Source organism: Saccoglossus kowalevskii, chromosome 11 (assembly GCF_978046115.1).
Source record: "Saccoglossus kowalevskii chromosome 11, keSacKowa6.1, whole genome shotgun sequence".
NCBI lineage: Eukaryota > Metazoa > Hemichordata > Enteropneusta > Harrimaniidae > Saccoglossus > Saccoglossus kowalevskii.
The window spans coordinates 30,781,098-30,800,084 of record NC_140651.1 but is presented as its reverse complement, the minus strand read 5'-3'; the positions used below and the strand labels follow the sequence as shown (position 1 = coordinate 30,800,084).

The 18,987-nt window shown below is 36.1% G+C and overlaps 1 protein-coding gene across 1 annotated transcript; it reads left to right on the top strand.

The window, feature by feature from the left end:
* The first annotated feature begins 9,324 nt into the window (after positions 1–9,324).
* On the top strand, positions 9,325–10,284 carry LOC102807326 (allatostatin-A receptor-like). Its single transcript, XM_006819752.1, has one exon. The coding sequence runs from the start codon at positions 9,325–9,327 to the stop codon at positions 10,282–10,284; it is 960 nt and encodes a 319-aa protein (XP_006819815.1).
* The last annotated feature ends 8,703 nt before the right edge of the window (positions 10,285–18,987 follow it).

The following is an 18,987-nucleotide window of genomic DNA, read 5'->3' as shown; positions in this document are numbered from 1 at the left end:
TATGAATCCAAATAATTATTGCTGCTGTACATAATGACCATTTTGTACTTGTTATTGACGTGTGATTCTTGTACTAATTATTTGTTAAATGGCAAAGTTTAAGCATACAAACAAATAAACACTTTTTAATGGAAATAGTCTAAAACATTATTCTATTGATTTGGATAGATTTATGATTTCGAGCAGGGTAGTTTTTATTTTTGTTTTTCATTTGTGTTAGAAAAGTTAACCACCGGCTATAGCATGATAACGAGATACGCGTAAAAAAAATCGCGTTATAATTTTTTGTAAGGAGCTAGCATGCTTGAATTCATCAATGGATCACCACTGTGTCATTATTCTGGTTTGAATGCATAGTATTTTCTGGTGTGGATTGAATAATCACATGAATGGTAGAGAAGCATTCTTCACACAAAGGCATAAGTCTTACCTAAACATGTTGCATATAGTTATATACATCCGATATGCTCCACTTAACAGGCAAGTCTATCCCACTATGTATTGCACAGACTTTGCATGTGGGTGATATAATTAGCATTCTTAATAATCATGATAATTAAAATGTGATCCTAAATAAATATGGAAACTAGTCATTTCCTTCATTCATATTTTTGCTGATGTATATGTACAGGGGCTTGTAATATTGAAACGTGTATCAAAACCTACAAGCCATCTACAGCGAAGATTTACTACATAGATCTAGTATACAGCATCAGAATGGTACAAACTTCACTGCCACTACTGAAGTTGGTCTGACATAACTTTGTTAAACACGTTATGTACAGCTAAAGATTCTTGGAGTGATCAGCAACACAGGTGTTTTCATTCTGCTTACAAATGTGAAAACTATACAGAGCACAGGCATTTAGTAGTTCCTGAACCTTTCCTCTGGCAATGTCGTGTTGCGTTATTATTGGTCAGACAGAGAAACTGTGATAGTAGAATGACACAATGACAGGTGTAATTGCATACATTTTCATGCTGGTTCATATCTGCTATCCGATCCTGGGTTATCATTACGTCGATGTATTGCATACATTTTCATGCTGGTTCATATCTGCTATCCGATCCTGGGTTATCATTACGTCGATGTATTGCATACATTTTCATGCTGGTTCATATCTGCTATCCGATCCTGGGTTATCATTACGTCGATGTATTGCATACATTTTCATGCTGGTTCATATCTGCTATCCGATCCTGGGTTACCATTACGTCGCTGTATTGCAAACATTACCATATTAGGTTTCTTCTGGCTCACTGCTGATCTTTACCTTGTTGGAGTGACCATCATTCTATTCTGTGTCACTGTGTGTCCATTCCGCTACCATGTCTCACTGACATGAAAACTTAATTTCTATTTGAACATCATACACTGACGTCGACTCTGCTAGTGCGAGCACAAAAATAGTGTTTTCTCAGTTATTGCACAAGTTGTCTGAGGGTTGGTTTTGAATCATCCAAACATTATCCATGGCTTCTAGCAAAATAGCTGCTTGCGGAAGTTTACAGTGTTCATTGCACAGGGGACTGACGATCTATTTGTGTCAATACATGGACGTCTATGGGGCGGAGCGACTATGTCTCGCTCGGTACAGGGCCTTACCCTTGCTCAAAATAATGGAAATTATATAATTAATACAGTTTGGTAATGTAAAGCAAGCATACTTCATTAAATTGAAGTATCAACGCTCCGAAATCCCGGAAATCACTAATACTGTTTACCCACATACATTTGGTATTGAATGGTTGAATATGTTACCCAGTTTCAAATAATCATGACAGTGCTTATATAAATGGATAACATATGAAGCATGGTGAAATGATGTGAACCTTTCCATTCCGCTAGCGGTCTGTGATACTTGCAATGATTTACCATATAGAGGATTTTTTTAATAATTTTGAATTTTCATGTAAAAAGAAGAGGTAGTTCCTAGGCCAGAATATTGTGCAAGGAAAACATAAACTATAAACGATCAAAACTTAATAACAGAAGACAAAGCGAAGGTGAGACAGTGAATGACTTATTTCATTTAACAGATTTTTAAACTGATTTTTACCTGAAAGAAGAATTAATCAGAGACCGTATTGTAATTTGTAAGCAGCATGATCAGTTGAGATTGATAATGTAGGTGTTATTTAATACATCATGGAAGATTCTTTTGATATCAAGAAAAACATGAGTGAATACGACATCTGCTGAGGCCATTTATTCCCATTTTTTTTTGCTATTCGTGGAAGCTGTCAGCATCGATGTGTAACTGCAGGGTAGACGTACAGACATACTCACACATCACGTTCTCTTGTGTTCACGCTGTGAAATGGCCGACTAAACGTATGAATGGTATAGGCGTATCCCCCAGCCGATTGTTTTCTGAAGCTTATCTCTATCTATATTGTGAATCATCAATGTGACTTGTCTTAGAGAGAGAACAACCCAGTCCCGATGCGATTGAGGGTTATTGAGTCACAAGTCAATGCAGTGGTGTGTGATTGTATCCATTAGAATACGAGCATGCTGATACCAGACAGTTCCAACAACACAAATGTTAGTATGATTTATAATATAATTAGCTTAGTTACCAGTCACAATGATGTATGTAGTCGTTCTGTATGAAAATCGGAATAATTTAACGTAGTAATCATCAATTCATACAAGTTACATAGCTGTTCTAGAAGTGTATACAGATTATATCAAAAATAGCATCAATCAATTATATCCACTAAAGTCCACATTTAAGTTAGACTTATTTTAAAAATCTCATACAGCATCAGCAAACTTAGTCATAGAAATCATCATCACCGTAATTTCATTGACATTAACACTCGATATAGTAACCACTGTCAATCATTTGACATTCTACCTAAGACATGGGAATGTAGTGTTTGGTTATGACCCGTTTTTGCAGTGAAACATAGTTTCAAAAGACATCTCTCTAAAAACAATAACGTGGTCTTCCTTGCCAGTAAAGGAATGCACATTGTGAAAGAAAAGTAAATTCGTAACTTTTTTAAATATCACACTACAATATTTCGGAGCTGCACTTCATAGATTCTGCAATGTCAATGCATTTATGAGACATTTTCATAAGCGGATTCATAGACAATCATTAATGCAATTGTACAATCAACTACCCGGCACCAGTTTCACGTAAACGTTTGTTATTAGTCCCCGTTCAGGCGCAGCCTGAAAAGGGGACTAATAATTCAGGTTATGTCCGTAATTCCGTCTCCAACATTTTCTCAGAAATTCTACAGCAGATATCAGTGAAACTTGGCAGGTTGATGAACATGTCCCCTCCGAGTATGCACGTAATTTTTTTTCCAGATCTGAAAATCCCAAGTGGGTCTTTTTCATGATTTTATCAAAAATTGCCTCTCCCGGCAACATTGACAAAACGTCTGCGCATGCTCAGAATAAATTACTTACTGTAAAATACTTTATTTTTGCTTGCAACATTTTTTTGCTATTTTCGCTGAAGGAATGTTTCAGTTAAAATAAAATCCAGCGAATATACCCTTTTCTTATATTTTACAGTCAACTTGTCAAAAATCAATGAAAATAAATTCAATACAAAACACCCAGAAAAAGTCTTTTCAGCGAATGATAATTCCAGCTGAAATAAAATATTTTACAGTAGATTAGATCTGTGAGTAAGACTGCTGTTATTACGGCACGTGATTTCTCCATTGCGTGCAATTTATTATAGTACTGTTTATACATGTATTCTGTTCGGCTCAGTGGTCTCATTCACTCGTTACTAGAAGAACTAGTAACTTTATTTGATTTCAAGAACTTCAAGAAGGCGGCATAAGAGACGTGTTTGCAAAGGTAAGTTTTCCAGTTTATTGGGGTACGATTGGTGTACATTTCGTGACGTACGGACGTGAATATTATGATGATTGCCAGCTTTATATTCTTGTGAAAAACCAAAAAAAGCAAACAATTGTCTCTAATCTACGAAACTAGTTTGTGAATTGTATACCCTGTCAAATTATTGTACACGAACGATTAATTCACGAGGACATAGTTTTCAAGTACCGGTAAATCGTTTTCCGGTCTTTTGCTTGTGTAGCGATTTCCGAAATATTCACAACTCAGGGGGGGGGGGAAGAATTTCCCTGTGTCGATCAATTTATTCATGATATAATTGCAGGTTGCCTGTGATTATATTCGTATTTTTTATGTTGTCAGCATTGAACTGTTAGTTGCAATGAAGATTTTGGCGATCTTGTGCGATTCAACATGGCGGATGTACAGTGACAACACGTGTATGGACGGTCGGTCGAGCAGTCTGCAACGGACCACAGTCTGTGAACGGACCGTGAAATCGCCCGTTTTTTCGGCAGTTTTTTTTTTAATGTTTTGGATATTTCATTCACTCCTGATGCCTAAAAGAGTCTAATTTATATTTTACCGTAGTCATTGACACATATTCAAGAGTATCATGTTTATTGTGAATAGCCTGAATGGGTAAGCTTCGTTTCGACAATGGGCTGTTATTTCTGTGAACAATGTTAAATTATTCTTTGAATGCTCAGTTTATTTTTTGAAAACAACTAATTTTTCGATTTAAAAAAAATCATGCCGTTTTCCCCGTCAAAATCAAAGCATAAAGATCTTGCTAAACATCGGTGAATCCCCTGTTGCGTTCACCACAAGGTCACTGAGCCGTCATTAACATATTTAAATGACCACGTGTACTGAAATAACATGGCGGATATCGCATCGCATTTACATTCGACCGAAATCATTCGTTTACGATGAAACTAAGTTGAATATTACTTCCAATTCATAAAAATTCAACGAATTATTTTTTTGTGCGTATTATAATCATTACTGAATAATAATAAACAATTGCAATACTTCGAAAACAAGTAAGTTATTCACTTGCGAAACACAGAATGACCAGATTGTGCTACCGTGATCATTTGCTACCGGTACTAACAACCATGGAACTATAAACCCCTCCATGTAACAACTAAGCAATGTATTCGTGTTTGTATTTATTCGAAACTTCTTTTAGAAAATACTTTACTTTTCGTAAACTTTACTGAATTTTTGGGGGGATTCAATTCCAACATTTCGCGATGTCAAACCAAAGGCCTTTCACTCTTTGAGTGTGACACCTAAACCAGAAGTTTTATGGTGTATAAACTGGCACTAAATGAAAAAGCCGTTGAACCTTATTCAAATTTATAAGTACATGTTATTATGTATTTAATTATGAAAACTGACTAAATTAAATGTGATCTTATTTTTAATTTGAACAGATTTATGATTTATATCGGTAATGACGTTTTCATCCAATATTAATTGTGCAATTGTTAAAATGCCTACCTACACATTTATTGTTTTTGTTTCTGTTGCCCTGAAATAGACATTTGTAAAAAAAAAAAAAATTAAAAATCATGCTTGATTCAAATTCAAAAAAAAAAGATGTAGCCATGTAGCCCCTTCCTGTTATCTGTTTCCAACTTCTTCCAGAGTAAAACTGGTGAAGCCATGTAATTGCCGTACAATCATCAACTGTGGGAAAACTTATATGTTATTGAAATCTTTATTTTGTTGTCTGTGAATTAATATAATATTTGAAATGGTGTAATGGTGCAAAATATTCTCAAGCAATTGGTTTTCTGGTGGCACTACACTGTGCATTTATGCATGATCTCAGCTTTATACTAAGTGATGATGGTGGTTGAAATGGAAAACTGAATACAAAAATCCAGTAACATCTCAAACGAATTTCCGTCTGCTGTGAATGCATGTTTCGTTACATCAAATAAATAACCCAATTTTATTGAATGTATCCAAAAACATGATCTGAAATTTCAGGAGTGCTCGCTGAAGGTTTATCAATCTTGCTTATTGTCTTGTTCTTTACCAATCCTGCATTTCAGTTACTAGAATTTATACTAAAAAAAAATAGTTTCTGTTTTTCTTCTAATAATTCGGCCACTCTCAAAAACAAATATTTTTCCATGGTCAAAATGCAAGAAGAATACAAAACTACTGTGATTGCATAGCGATACCTGTAGGGCCATTGTCAATTAGTTTGCCTGATCAACACAGCGTTATACATAGGGCTGATATTGAATCACAGAGAGTAAAATCTTGTGATACTAATCTCTAGAACCGCTCAGATTGGTACATATGTCTTATGAACCCACATGTGTATATCTTTAACAATACTCATTTTAAACTTTTTTTTTTTACAGTGGTGCTGTGAACTGCTTCAATTTTGCAAGGCAATTTTTTCTGGGTTCCTACAACATGGAGTGTCAGGGACTTTATTGAAATTTCATAGAATCCTGAATATATCTAGAAGTGAAAATTAAATGGTTTACAGTATTTTATACCCATTAATAATGATGAAATGCAATAATATCACTGCACTAAAAAGACTTCAAACAATTATTGTTACTTCTCCATTGAAGGTTATGAGCAGACCAACCTTTACTGGCTTCCTTAATTATTACGTGTACTTGCTCTGAAAACATAGCTTTTACAATTGTTTAAATTAACAGATGTTGTTCTATGTACAATGAATACATTTTAAATAATAAACCTTACTGTATTAATAAAAAATTGTATTTGACAACATGAGAATGATTCTGATGCCCAGTGGTGATGTTGAAACAAACCCAGGTCCTGGTAATATACTAAGACCTGATTAACAAAGAAGTCATGTACATCAAGGTTCACTCAGATTTATGAATGCAGTTTCTTGAGCAAGTATACATGTATGACAAATAGTTTTGTTGCACTTGTGTACTCTGAGATTCTGAACATGGGTCAGTGGAAGTTTTTAGTTGTCAGTACAAAACTAGATTATGGGAAATCACTTTATGATGAGTTGTACCCACATAGAGTACATATTCATTCACCTGTTTGCAGATGTTCCTTGTACTACTTTATAATCAAATAACGGGGACTGTGACATTTCATGTCTTGTTATTCAATTGATCAGGCATGGTGGTAAAATAGGTCTACATGGGGTGTATGCAATGACATTAACATTTACATTAGCAACACACATACTAAACAACACGTTTATTTGTCAGAAAATCACAAATAAGTGGACAACATTCTCATGTAATAAAACAATAGCTAATTGCACTGATTGTAAAAGATCAATGAACAATCAGATTGATTTTGCAATCTGTGGTAGCTGCAACGTAGAGGCCAATTTTGCTGATGCTCTATACGAAGTACCATTATATTTGTAATTAATGTAAAAATAGATTTTGGGGTAGGTGTTTTATTTATATGCCATCATCACTAAGGGGATATACATGTATAAGGCTCCGTACACTTCACGTGTTGTTGGATATGACGTTATCGAGTAATGCATAGACATTTAAAACATTTTGATTTTCAAGACAATAGGATCTAAATCTCATCAAAACTCTTATTAACTTATATTTTGAGTTATAAATGAGAACAAATTCACAAAAATGATGTTTCCATGGCAATTTCTACTGAATAATCATAATCTGTCTTTGAGTTATCAAGCTAAAAGACTGACAAACAGACAAATAAATGTATGCTAGTAAAAGCATAACCTCCTTGACAGAAGTTATTAATCAGATGATGGTTGCATCTCAGATTATCAATTATTTATCTACCACTTCGTTGCTGGAAGTAAGTCTGATCCCCATATTATGTTCATGGTCTACACTTATTTCACATGTGCATGCAAATAACGAACAGCTATATCCAATTATTAACGCAATCGTGCACGTTACTATAATGGAAACTGTTACATTTGAAATCAAAACCATGGTGTCCCAAAATAAACTCAATGATGGTAAAACAGAGCATACCTTGCCCTATTGATCACATTAACATCGATTGCTGTTTTGTTCAATTAGTAGATTATGAATGTAACATTGGAGTAAAATTTGATGCTGAACAAATAAAGGAAGCACATTGCCTCAGCCTGCAGATTAATGTATTATGGATTGATTGCATTTGGAAATACAAAAGCCAAATATTCATGCTACTGTATCAACCAACATCGACTGCTTAAATGCTCTGTTCTATGGCCCATCATCCAAATATATCTATTCAACATGACTAAAACACTGCGGCCACACGGGTTGTGCATGTCAGAAAGTCATATTACATATTTTAAAAACAAATGGCACTGGCTGTCTGTACAATACAGAATAAAATACTATGTTCTGTTGATGAACTTCATAGCTCTTCAAAACACTGCTCTGTGTATACTGTCAATATAATCTTCATCATACCTATATTTCATATTCTTCATTAACATGATAAACGGCTACCCAGTGTACCGCAATGTAAACTCAAATCATACAATTGATTCAAACGCTGTGTGGACACTCAATTATTAAATATAACACTTCATTCGACAATCTACAATATGCGTTTTTGAAGATCTAAGAATTGTCTCTGCATGATATGAAACCGAGTGATGTTACCATACTATGGCGGATCAAGCACTTATATGATCTAAATTGTTGACAATAACACTCCACTTGGCAAACTAAATGTGCTTTTGAAGATCCATGACTTAAATCTCTGTTCGTGGCCAATGACACTATGTCTCTTTGAATTGCCACACTGTTGGCAATTAAGATATCTGAGTGTGTGTGTAGTTATGTACTACATTCTGTTTTTAATGTTTGAGGTTTTGCTTGTGTATTTACAACTTATCAATGTGGGACCGTAATCGTTACGACTTATATAGAGATGTTATGACAACCAAACTAGGACTGCAGTGGTTGAAAAGTACCAATGCAATATTCGTTAATTGTTGCATCAGATGACTGAGCCCATCGAATCATGATTTCAAGAAAAAAATGAGAATTTTACTTCAGGCTTGTGCACAAAAATGGGCATGCAAAAATAGAAAAACATCACGCAAGTATTAGTATTCTCCAGAAGAGTGATTTTTTGCTGAAGCCTAATACCTTACCCTGTATAGTGCATCGTCTTAGTAAGAGAACAGCCCAGTCCCAGTTTGATTGAGGGTTATTGAGTGACGATTCAATGCAGTGGTGTGTGATTGTATCCATTAGAATACGAGCATGCTGATACTTTATGATCTCAATACAAAAGCGTGAAAAACGTATATAATAGAAATACCAGTCATTGGGTCTATACTATATATATAAACAGAACACGGAGTATTTTTCAAATTGTACATGTTGCGTAGCTCATTTAGATGTGTATACAAATTATAGCACGCCCTAACCGAGAATCACCGATCAACTATACCTACCACTGCAACGCACGTTCCTCGTAAATTTATTTCCAAAATCGACAAGCATACGTCATCAGCTCGGTTAGGCATGGAAATCGAGAACAGCACCAACGTCTCCAACACCGTCATTTCAAACGACCGCACTGTATTCAGGTACACAGAGTACTTACAACTCATCGTCGGTGTTATCGGAGTGATAGGAAATGCCTGTGTTTTTGTGCTGGTTTGTAAAATCAAGCTCTTACACACTATACCGAATATGTTCATAGCAAATCTCGCGATGGCGGACATGATTGCCTCTTTCTGTATTCTTGCCAAGCTGGTTGATATCAGTTTCGCAGTACCTAAGAATATCAACATGTCTCTGTATTGCAAGTTAGTACGATCTGATTTCTTTTTCTGGATGTCTGCTGATGCTTCTATCTTAACTCTCATTGGAGTGACAATTGAACGTTATTGTGCAATTGTCTACCCATTTCGTTACCATGCGTCATTCACAAACATGAAAGCCTACATGCTCATTGCCTCAGTTTGGATTTTGGCTGTGTTCCTGGCTATACCTTTAGCTAATAGTTACGACTCGATGGATAACTATTGCGTGATTGTTTATGACAGTAAAACAAAAAAGCTATTCATCATGATATTCTTTGTAACTTATCTTCTACCACTAATCTCTATGATACTGGCATATACTAATATGTTCAAACGTATCGGCCTCAGCACATCTGATAGGCCTGCTGATGCAGCTACCATATCCAGTCGACGACGCCTACTGAAGATGCTATCCATTGTCGTTACTGTATTCTTTGTTTGCTGGAGTCCAAACCAGTGGCTTTATTTTCTATCAAACCTCGGTGTACAAGCAGATTACACAGCTACATACTATCAAATCACTGTATTGATGTGTCTCAGCAATTCAAGCATTAACCCTATTATATACGCTCTAAAAAGCAAACAGTTTAAACATGCCTTTCTCTCCCTTATTCATCGCGGTAATGTGATTGACCATGAAGGGAGTGTAGTTGCCACCACTCACGAACTTATATAATCGATTTGGAGAAAGTAGTAATCGATGCCCGTTACAGAGCTTTAACCGTATACCGTCATATTAAATGTCCGTCATACGTCATACGGACAAGCATATAATAGTAGAATGACTCAAAATTTATGTTTATTCAGATTCTAGTTCTAGTTAGTTTGAAATGTCACCCATGTCGGACAAGTCCTGAATTGTATGAATATGAAATTATGTGTTTGTTTATTTTGAAATTCACAATTAAGGTCGTGTTATTTCATGTAATAACATTTTTGGAAAACATATTGTAAACATAGCGTTTACAGATGTGTGCGTAAAGACAATTTAAATTATTCTGGAATAGTTTCGTCACAACTTATATATTGATATTTCAATGAAGCACTGATTTTATACCTATATTAACCTTTTCACCACCAGATTTCCCGCCTAAATTTTATTGCACTTTTTTTCTTATATTCTTCAATATTTGTGGAAATAAGCCCTAATTTTGGCGCCAACATACAAAATTTGAATTAATTTCTATTTTTTATTAAAATATTGCTATTTTTGACCCAATCTTCTGAAGGAAAGTGTGGACTTTGTGAATTTGTGATGAAAAGGTTAAATTGTTGATAAATACTCGTAAACGTAGCCGCGAATTATGAATACTATATAGCATCAATTTCAGATTTAAGGTTTACAATTGACTGAAAAGATGTAACAGATACGATCTTGTACTGTAAATTATCGGGCGTTCTTTTTAAGATCCATGGATATCATGGCTAGAAACTAGGGTCTGTTTATGCAGTGAAACGTAGTTTGAAAAGATACCATCGAAAACAATTACTTGGCTTTCCATTTTAGTGAAGGGATACACATTATTAAGAAACGTAAACAGATAACTTTTAATCTCACACTACAATATTGCATACTTTGCCAAGACGATGAACACGATAGTAGGTTATTTTCCGTAAAATTGCGAGATCTCGCGAGATGCATGAAAGACGCGCATTGAACGTCTGCCACAAAAATCGAAATTAGTGACCAATAGCAATTTTAAAGTAAAGTACAGTTGTAGATTTCCGCATTTGTCAATGTTCGATACTTTCGAATAAAATAATATGCGATCGAAAGTTTGATATGCATTCAACTAATTCCCAAACCAGTATGCTGTGTCAACGCATTGATGGGATATTTTCATCGGCGGATAAAATCAAGAAAAACAAAATTCGTCTGTAACACGAAGATGGAAACTCGACTACAACAGATTATCGAGATTACTGGCCCCAAACAACGTCTAAGTTTTGAACACTTCATCATTTTCATAGAGAACGATATAACTGTACAATAAACATTGCTGTACTTCACGCACCGGCACCAGCTCTCTGAAAACTTATACACGTAATGTAATGTAATATAATGTAATGTAATGTGATTTTTGATTTACGGATAAATAAAACGAATTTACATTAACGGATGTGACTGATAACTTTTACTATGAAAACCTTAGCATCCCGTGGACAGGCCAGTCACACTGGTTCTCACTACAAGAGGTTACGATCCCACCTGCCAAACGCTAAGGAAAACTGAAAGTAATATATACATATTAACATGAAATATTGTCCACCTATGCGGATCTGTTTGTGCAGGAATTTTACTACCGTATGCCCTTACTGACGTCAACCAAACTTATTACGTGTGAAGTTGGCACCCAAGGATGACAGGTACTACACCTTGTAGTTGTGGCAACGGGTAACCTCATTCTCCCAAGTCCATAGACTCCACAACCGGATGTAGTTTAAAATATTACCCAGGACAAATATATCCAAATTTAAATAAACGTAAACGTTGCCATTATCAGGTACTACCTCACATGTGAGGTTGAGTTGGTGCAAGGTTTTTATGACCGTATGCCCTTACTGACGTCAACCAAACTTATTATGTGGGAAGTTGGCACCCAAAGCTGACAGGTGCTACACCTTTCCCAAGGGTGACCTGAGGGTAGTTGTGGCAAAGGGTAACCTCATTCTCCCAAGTCCATTGACTCCACAACCGGATGTAGTTTAAAATCTTACCCAGGACAAATATGTACAAATTTAAATAAATATAAACGTTGCCATTATCAGATAATACCTCACATGTGAGGTTGAGTTGGTGCAAGGTTTTTATGACCGTATGCCTTTAGTGACGTCAACCAAACTTATTATGTGGGAAGTTGGCACTCAAGGCTGACAGGTGCTACACCTTGCCCAAGGGTGACCTGGAGGTAGTTGTGGCAAAGGGTAACCTCCGTCATTCTCCCAAGTACAAAAAATCCACAACCGGATGCAGTTTTGAATACTTCATCATTTTCATAGAGAACGATATAACTGTACAGTAAACATGGCTGTACTTCACGCACCGGCAGCAGCTCTCTGAAAACTTATACACGTAATGTAATGGATGGTACTTGATGGCCAACCAACCTAATCAAATAAGTATTTTGCATTGTACGAGTGCAAAATAAGTTATTAGGAAATTAGGATATTAGTACCAGCTGTTTTATACGCATGCGCATTGGCCGATCCTGTCAAATGTCGTCATCTGTTTTGGGGCGTGTCTGGTAGATGTGAAATTGCTTCAGCCATTGGGTAACAGAATTACCTAGTGTCTGTAAAAACCGCTGTAAAGTGGCAGTAAAATGAATTTGCGCGGTTTTTGCGCTGCCATTTTCTGAGTTATTTTGGAGCAGCAATGGAAGCCGACCATTTAATTGTCCCGAATATGATTTTAAATGGCCGAACATAAAGAGAAATCAGTCTCGTATTGGAAAGCACGTTTCCGGGAAGGAGAGGTATCGAGGTGGAGTGGCGTGGTGAGTAGATTTCCTCCCCAGGACGCCGAGTTGGGCGTCGGTACCGAGAGGAATATGGTGTCGAGCGACCAACATAGTAAACCAAAATTAGAACTCGCGATACTGGTGCAGATGACTATGGTCGAACAACCATGAAAAATAAATGGCGGGACTTTGGTGTTGCACATTTAGCACAGAAATAAAAGACACGCCCACAGTTGAACATACACGATGTGCCGCCATCCAATGGCCCCGGCCAATGGCGAGATGAGCGGCTTCCTTTGTACACAATCTTCATGAGTGAAACACGACGCACTTGCTAAGCCAGACCGTCTGGTGGCGCCCTACTATTTCATCAATAACCAAATATACTATTATCCTGTCCCCGAATTAAAATTTGTTTATTTGGAGTAATTTCCAATTCTACGCCAGGTCCTTAGTAATTAATGATTACACGTATTTAGTTGGCCGTTATTTGGCAGACGTAAAATGCCATAATGTTAATTCGCGGAAATTTAAACACACTGATACTGATAGTGAATTACAAATTTGCCAAAAACACTAAATTTGCTATCCCATTGAAATAATTAAAATCAAAATATTTGGCAATATATTAAGTTTTGCGTCGCATGCACACAATTGAATTATCATATAAAATGGGCCTAATATACTAATGTTGTATTTATTTATTTAATTGTAAGAACGTGTTTACATCCTGGAATGGCCATGATGTACCACGGATCCCTATGGCACCCAATTCATATATCACCAATACCATTGTACAGAGTTATGTTAACAACGAGTAAAAAATAAGACTAATATACTAAATTTTTATTTAATTAATTGTAAGGATGAGATTACATTGTGAAATGGCCACGATGTACCACGGATCGAAAGCACGTACGATGTTATAAGGTAACTTTTTGTCAACAGCCTTAATGTTTTTGGTGTATAGTATGTGGTGTTATAAAGTCATATTTGATATATCTTATAAACACATAATTATTATATGTATTATGTATCGTGAATGGTATTCAAATGACAATGAATGGCAGTCATAAGCCGATGCTGTGTTAGCAAGTCCCACATTATATCAATTTGTATAAATGAATGTATTTTAGTTGGCAGCCCCACACGAGACGGGCAGTTTGTGACAATGGCACTTAGCCCAAAATGGAATTCTTGTTTAGCGCGTCTTTAATTGTCGCATTAGTGTTTCGAACTAATTTGTTTATCTATATTGGAAAATTATTCTGCGATTACTAAATTCAATATTAATATTCAAATATCCTGCAACACCACTACGATGATTACTTATCGTATGTCACTAAGCAGTATGACAAGAATGCGTGATGCAAAGCCTATTCTATAAATGATCAAATATTTCTCGTCGAAATAGGAAACTAGGGGCAATATCAGAGCATGGGTTTCGTTAAGGAACTCCTGCCAGAGCAACTGTACAAATAATAAGGTTAAATTAACAGTTCCAACGACGCTATTATCATATTAACACCAGTTGTTAATGACACAATGTACATTAATTCTCAACTCTCAGCTGATGAAAGTACCAGTTACTGCGACAAATATCTACCTATGAGTAGAGCATGTTACCGGCACAACACCTGAAGCAATGGATGGAGTTAACCAAAGCAAGCATTGATATAATATACAAGATTATACGATGCTGCCATTTTGAATAAAACTTGAAGCTAATAAAGACGCTTTTTCTTTAGTTTCATGTCGTATATAAGATGGCTGCTCCATATAGTAAATATCAGTAACATTATCGCACTTATTTTATTATCATGTGAACGCTAGCTGACTGTGCCGCATGCGGTATTCATTTGCTTGAAACAAGTGTAGCCGACACGTGCCAGTATATGTCAATTCGGATAAAAATCAAATGTCTGTCAAACTGAGTGATCAGGTGACCGAACCGTCTTAAAGTTAAAGATCAATCGGTCGTGGTTAGTACTTGCATGGAAGACAACCTGAGAAAACCAGCAGTGAAGTTCTTTTTTCTTGGGGGGGGGGATGTGCAGTCTGCACCAAATTGGTCTAAGCTCCTAAAACAGCGTGCAAAGTTGTCCAAACCGATTGCAAAGTTGGTAGATTTGCGTGTTTATTTGACCTAAGTTGCTGTTATATCGAACCCTGCAGTTATAAAGTATGAAAAATGAATGAAACCCATTTGAAGCCTCCCATGTTAGCAGACTGTCATATGAGCCGCACATAAAATGAACAAACAAACCCTAAAATGTGAAAAGCGATTGAAAATTTGGTGGATTTGCGTTAATATTCCTTCTAAGTCATTTCATATAGAACCTCGCAGTTAAATTTAGAACAAAAATATGTAAAAGTCTAAAAAAGCTATTTATGTTAGTACATTGTACCACTGCCAAAGCGCAAAGTCGTTAACAAAGTGCATACAAAATTGTAATAATCTCGTGCAAAGTTGTCAGATTTACATGGAAATATTGCCGATGTTGTTACACTATCGTCACCAGTAGTTAAAAGTTCGCGAAAGTGAATAAATGTATCATAAAAGTCCGTTTGAATATCGTAGTGGCCCTCGAAGGATGTAGAATTTTGAAACATTTCCAAACATTATATAGCCGCCAATTACAATAAATTTCATATGGCTATGATAGATGAGTGGTCAGGTGATCGACCAGTTCCAAAAGTAAAGTTAAATCGGTCGAGGTTAGTACTTGCCTGGGAAAATACCGGAGAAAACCAGCCAGTGAGTTTTTTTTCTGCAGTCTGCACCTCTTTGGTCTAAGCTGTTGAAACAGCGTGCAAAGTTGTCCAAACCGATTGCAAAGTTGGTAGATTTGCGTGTTTATTTGACCTAAATTGCTGTTATATCGAACCCTGCATTTATAAAGTATGAACAATGAATAAAATATTTGAAGCCTCCCATGTCAGCAGACTGTCATATGATTCGGCCATAGAATGAACAAATACACCCTAAAAATGTGAAAAGCGATTGAAAAGTTGGCGGATTTGCGTGTATATTCCTCCTAAGTCATTTCATATATATATATTTCATATGCAGAATTTTCAAACATTTTAAAACATTAAATGACCGCCAATTACAATAAATTTCAAATGACTCCGATAGATGAGTGGTCAGGTGATCGACCGATCACAAAAGTAATGTTCAATCGGTCGTTGTTAGTACTTGCATGGGAGACTACCTCAAAAAAAAGCCGGTGAGTTTTTTGGGTTTTTGCAGTCTGCACCTATTTCGTCTAAGCTGTCACTTGAAACTGCGTGCAAGGTTGTCCAAAGCGATTGCAAAGTTGGTAGATTTGCGTGTTTATTTGACCGAAGTTGCTATTATATCGAACCTTGCAGTTATAAAGCATGAAAAATGAATAAAATCCATTTGAAACATCTCATGTTAGCAGACTGTCATATGAGCCGACCGTCAAATGAACAAACACATCCTAAAAATGTGAAAAGCGATTGAAAAGTTGGTGGATTTGCGTGTGAATTCCCCCTGAGTCATTTCATATAGAACCACGCAGTCAAATTTAGAACAAAAATATGTAAAAGTCTAAAAAAGTTATTTATGTTAGTACCTTGTTAGTACAAGCGCAAAGTGATTAATAAAGTGCTTACAAAGTTGTAAAAACCTCGTGCAAAGTTGACAGATTTACATAGAAATGTTACCTATATTGTTATATTATCGAGACCAGTAGTTAAAAGTTCGCGAAAGTGAATAAATATATCATAAAAGGCCGTTTGAATATCGTAGTGGCTCTCGAAGAATGTAGTATTTTGAAACATTTTAAAACATTAAATGGCCTCTAATTACGATAAATTTCAAATGACTCTCATAGATGAGTGGTCGGCTGATCGACCGATTACAAAAGTAAAGTTCAATCCGTCGTGGTTAGTAATTGCATGAGAGACTGCCTGAGAAAACTAGCGGGTGAGTTTATTGGGTTTTTGCAGTCTGCACCTATTTCGTCCAACCTGTTGAAACAGCGTGCAAAGTTATCCAAACCGATTGATAAGTTGGTAGATTTGCGTGTTTATTTGACCTAAGTTGCTGTTATATCTAACCCTGCAGTTGTAAAGTATGAAAAATAAATAAAACCCATTTGAAGCCTCCCATGTTAGCAGACTGTCATATGAGCCGCACATAAAATGAACAAACAAACCCTAAAATGTGAAAAGCGATTGAAAATTTGGTGGATTTGCGTTAATATTCCTTCTAAGTCATTTCATATAGAACCCCGCAGTTAAATTTTGAACAAAAATATGTAAAAGTCTAAAAATACTATTTATGTTAGTACATTGTACCACTGCCCAGGCGCAAAGTCGTTAACAAAGTGCATACAAAGTTGTGAAAATCCCGTGCAAAGTTGACAGATTTACATGGAAATATTGCCGATGTTGTTACACTATCGTCACCAGTAGTTAAAAGTTCGCGAAAGTGAATAAATGTATCATAAAAGTCCGTTTGAATATCGTAGTGGCCCTCGAAGGATGTAGAATTTTGAAACATTTCCAAACATTATATAGCCGCCAATTACAAAAAATTTCATATGGCTATGATAGATGAGTGGTCAGGTGATCGACCAGTTCCAAAAGTAAAGTTAAATCGGTCGAGGTTAGTACTTGCCTGGGAGACTACCGGAGAAAACCAGCCAGTGAGTTTTTTTTCTGCAGTCTGCACCTCTTTGGTCTAAGCTGTTGAAACAGCGTGCAAAGTTGTCCAAACCGATTGCAAAGTTGGTAGATTTGCGTGTTTATTTGACCTAAATTGCTGTTATATCGAACCCTGCATTTATAAAGTATGAACAATGAATAAAATATTTGAAGCCTCCCATGTCAGCAGACTGTCATATGATTCGGCCATAGAATGAACAAATACACCCTAAAAATGTGAAAAGCGATTGAAAAGTTGGCGGATTTGCGTGTATATTCCTCCTAAGTCATTTCATATATATATATTTCATATGCAGAATTTTCAAACATTTTAAAACATTAAATGACCGCCAATTACAATAAATTTCAAATGACTCCGATAGATGAGTGGTCAGGTGATCGACCGATCACAAAAGTAATGTTCAATCGGTCGTTGTTAGTACTTGCATGGGAGACTACCTCAAAAAAAGCCGGTGAGTTTTTTGGGTTTTTGCAGTCTGCACCTATTTCGTCTAAGCTGTCACTTGAAACTGCGTGCAAGGTTGTCCAAAGCGATTGCAAAGTTGGTAGATTTGCGTGTTTATTTGACCGAAGTTGCTATTATATCGAACCTTGCAGTTATAAAGCATGAAAAATGAATAAAATCCATTTGAAACCTCTCATGTTAGCAGACTGTCATATGAGCCGACCGTCAAATGAACAAACACATCCTAAAAATGTGAAAAGCTATTGAAAAGTTGGTGGATTTGCGTGTGAATTCCCCCTGAGTCATTTCATATAGAACCACGCAGTCAAATTTAGAACAAAACTATGTAAAAGTCTAAAAAAGTTATTTATGTTAGTACCTTGTTAGTACAAGCGCAAAGTGATTAATAAAGTGCTTACAAAGTTGTAAAAACCTCGTGCAAAGTTGACAGATTTACATAGAAATGTTACCTATATTGTTATATTATCGAGACCAGTAGTTAAAAGTTCGCGAAAGTGAATAAATATATCATAAAAGACCGTTTGAATATCGTAGTGGCTCTCGAAGAATGTGGTATTTTGAAACATTTTAAAACATTAAATGGCCTCTAATTACGATAAATTTCAAATGACTCTCATAGATGAGTGGTCAGCTGATCGACAGATTACAAAAGTAAAGTTCAATCAGCGTGGTTAGTAATTGCATGAGAGACTGCCTGAGAAAACCAGCGGGTGAGTCTTTTGGGTTTTTGCAGTCTGCACCTATTTCGTCCAAC

What these genes read in the sequence shown, in the direction of transcription:
- LOC102807326 (XM_006819752.1), top strand. Translation starts at nt 9,325, where the DNA reads ATGGAAATCGAGAACAGCACCAACGTCTCCAACACCGTCATTTCAAAC.